Source organism: Ostrea edulis, chromosome 2, assembly GCF_947568905.1.
Source record: "Ostrea edulis chromosome 2, xbOstEdul1.1, whole genome shotgun sequence".
Taxonomy (NCBI): domain Eukaryota; kingdom Metazoa; phylum Mollusca; class Bivalvia; order Ostreida; family Ostreidae; genus Ostrea; species Ostrea edulis.
This window is the reverse complement of record NC_079165.1, coordinates 43724582-43728068: the sequence shown is the minus strand read 5'-3', so window position 1 is coordinate 43728068 and position 3487 is coordinate 43724582. Positions and strand designations below refer to the sequence as shown.

The 3487-nt window shown below is 37.4% G+C and overlaps 1 protein-coding gene across 2 annotated transcripts in view; it reads left to right on the top strand.

The window, feature by feature from the left end:
- LOC125667720 (uncharacterized) overlaps nucleotides 1-3149 on the top strand; it is a 9179-nt gene extending 6030 nt beyond the window's left edge. For both annotated transcript variants that reach the window (XM_048901334.2, XM_048901333.2), the window contains exons 4-5: nucleotides 1634-1755; nucleotides 2999-3149. In XM_048901334.2, coding sequence (XP_048757291.1) covers nucleotides 1634-1755; nucleotides 2999-3087 — 211 coding nt within the window. In that variant the 3' untranslated portion in view covers nucleotides 3088-3149. The remainder of the gene's footprint in view (nucleotides 1-1633; nucleotides 1756-2998) is intronic.
- Nucleotides 3150-3487: the final 338 nt, after the last annotated feature.

Genomic DNA, 3487 nt, shown 5'->3' with positions numbered 1-3487 from the left:
TAATTTTCTAAAAATGTGTGCGGTCAATGATTAATTTTATTTCATATTTCCATAAAAAGAAAGTGTATGTAACTTTCTACCAAAAGATAATTATGAAAATATAATTTGTTTTTAAAATATTGTAAAAAAAAATATGCTTTTCCCATATACTTCAATGTTAAATTCTAGGTGAAATGAATTAAGCAGTAAACAAAATTTTGAAAATTCCTATGGTGGATTATTTTTATTTAATGAACCCTTCAAAATGATACCATGATTACAAATATTCCACCATCCATTTATTAGATATGAAATATGGTCATTATACATTGAATACCTTAAAACGCTTCTAAGTGTATTTTATCCCATAACCACTTACCTCATAGCCTAGCGAAGTTTTTATAATGTTATTCATCACTTATATATGTTATTTTGTATTTGAAACACACGGGCAATTTCAAATGATGACAACAACCCAATTTACACCATGACTACAAACGAATGCGAATTCTCGATGCATGAGCGGGACTTGCGCAATTAAAGATTTTTTTAACTAATGATTGATTCTGACATTATTCTGTTTGTATCTAGCCTAAATGCGCATTTGAGGTGGTCGGTTGGGGAGAAATAAAAGAGGGCTCATTAGAAGATCTGAATATTGAAGAATTTTGATCAGTTTGTAGACTCGACACATACATGTAACTAATCGTGCTTTTGCAAAAATAATTAACTAACATTCCTTTCTTAGCTACTGTTAGATCTTCAACCGTGTTTTTAATCTGATTGATGCCCCTGCTTTGAACCACAGGCACCTGATTGATTGATTTAATATTGTTGAACGTCCCTCTCGAGAATCTTTCACTCATATGGAGACGTCACCATTGTCGGTGAAGGGCTGTAAAATTTAGGACTATGTTCGGCGCTTATGGCCTTTAAGCAGGGAGGGGTCTTTATCGTGCCACACCTGCTATGACACGGGGCCTCGGATTTTGCGTTCTCATCCGAACGACCGTCCCATTTAGTCGCCTCTTGCGACAAGCAAGGGGTATTGAGGACCTATTCTAATCCGGATCCCCACGGGACCACAGGCACCTGAAGTGGGGATAGCTTGTATAGATTTTATGTACATACCCCCCTTTCTAGAATGAAATTAATTTTATACAGAACCAATAATTTATTCAAGATATGTTATTTCTCCACCGATCACCCTCATTAGTCGTTCTGACTAGTCAGTTTCTACCTTCTGTAAGCTTTTGACAGCCTTAAAGGAGGTCGTGACATCACTTTGCTCATACCCTCATGTATTTTCAAAAATAAATTTCTTATAATTTGCATTCTACTTTCATTTCCGTCGGAATCCAGTCAGTAAAATAGTCGTACACCCATTATTTATATTCCTACGCCACTTGTTTATAACTGCAACGCACGCATGAGGAAAAGGCTATCATTGCAATTTGTAGAGGTATAAACGGCAAAAGCATTAGAAATGTAAATATTTTGATATCAACTCCCATCTAAAACAACATTTTTACCATACCCGACTTTTATTTCGACAACCATTCATCAGAAAATTGAAATGAGCCCATCAAAGAATGTCCTGGCCTCAAAATACATATGCTCTATATAAGCCGTGTATTTGATTAAATGTTTCCAGATTCTCCGCAAAGTATCACAGTGGATTAGGTTATCTGGTACACACCGTTAACGAAGTGAGCGGGACACACAACAAAACGTACTGGCACCTGATGAGAGCCCCATCAGAGAAATTATCGGTCGGTAAGTGGGAAGTAAAAGATGTACACTGTATCTAAAATCTACGAAAGCCTAATAGGATAATAGACAAAGAGGCGTAATAATAAGCATTCTGAGAGTATTCCATAAAGAATATATGTCCCCTTCCGGCGTTCACATTAATTGACGAATGAAATATTCGAAAGATTGTACATCAAATGATATTTGACCTTGAATTGTGACCTAAAACATTGGTAACAAGGCAACATGCTTACATGTATGAAGCGCCAAATTAACATAAACTCAAACAATTGATTGATTGTATATTGTTTAACGTCCTTCTCGAGAATCTTTCACTCACATGGAGACCATTGGCGGTGAAGGGTTGCAAAATTTTACGCCTATGCTCGACGCTTATGACCATTGAGTGATCTTTATCGTGCTACACCTGCTATGACACGGGGCCTCGGTTTTTGCGGCCTCATCCGAAGGACCACCCCATTTAGTCGCCTCTTACGACAAGCAAGGGGGTACTGAGGACCTATTATAACCCGGATCCCCACAATATTATCAACCTCTTATGGTGACTAACAATCTTACAAAATTTGAACAAAAATCTGTTGAGCGGTTTCTGAGGTGTTGCGTCCTCAAAGTGTTCCTAGAGTGTAGAATGTACAAATGTAGAAAGTCCCATAACTCCTCTAAAATTTGTCGAATCAAAATGGCGGCAAAATATAATAAATTAAATGTGATGACTAACAATTCGAACAAAATTCGTTGAGCGGTTTCTGAAGAGTTGCGTCCACAAAGTGTTCCAATATGATAAACTACATATGATGGCTATCAATGTTTTGGAGGAGTTCAAACAGTTGATAGGAGCGTCCACAGAGTCAAGTGGAACGGACTGACGCACGGACACAGGTATTTCTATGTTCTCTTCCGCATTGCGGTGGGGGACAATTATAAGTTACATACAGACGCACTACTTCATTATGAATGGGACTTTTTCAAGTTGTACTGCGCCTTTCTTTCGCGTTATTACACAACTTAAATCTTTGTTTTCGCCACAGAACGTTTGTCTTTCTCGCTATTTCACTTTTCCTTTAGGTTAAAACGCCTTTATTTCGCCTTTGAATTGCATTATTGGAGTATCAACCAGAAGTTCGAATGTAGAGTAAAAAGGCAAAATACACTATACGTGTATCACATTCATAACAACGTTGATCGTGAAAATGTGACGATTTACTACCTCCACGTTCATGGTAATATCTGCATTTCATTTGTACAGGCATCAGCAAGTTTATTCCAGTTGACGGAAACCATCTTATTTTGAAGTTCAGCCAAGTTAAAAGTTGGACATTGTCATCATTTGGATAGTGGCATTACGTGGTTGACGGTGGTATTATGTAGAAATAGAAAGTAAAGGAAGATAAAATGCAGAGTTATCTCCGTTATTTACATTCTAGGTTATATCCAACTGTATGACAAACGGGATGATTTCAGCTTCTCCATCGTCAACTTCCCACATTTATGTAGCAATATTCCATTATCACCTGCATATGGTGTTTATATATCTCAACTGATTCGATATGCAAGAGCTTGTTCTGGGTATAGTCAGTTTTTAAATCGAGGTAAGCTACTGACAAACAAGTTGATGGTACAGGGATTTCAACAGTCTCGATTGAAGTCAGCATTTCGCAAATTCTATGGTCGTTATAACGATCTAGTTCGTCAATACAACCTCGCATTGGGCCAAATGCTCTGACGTGTTTCATAC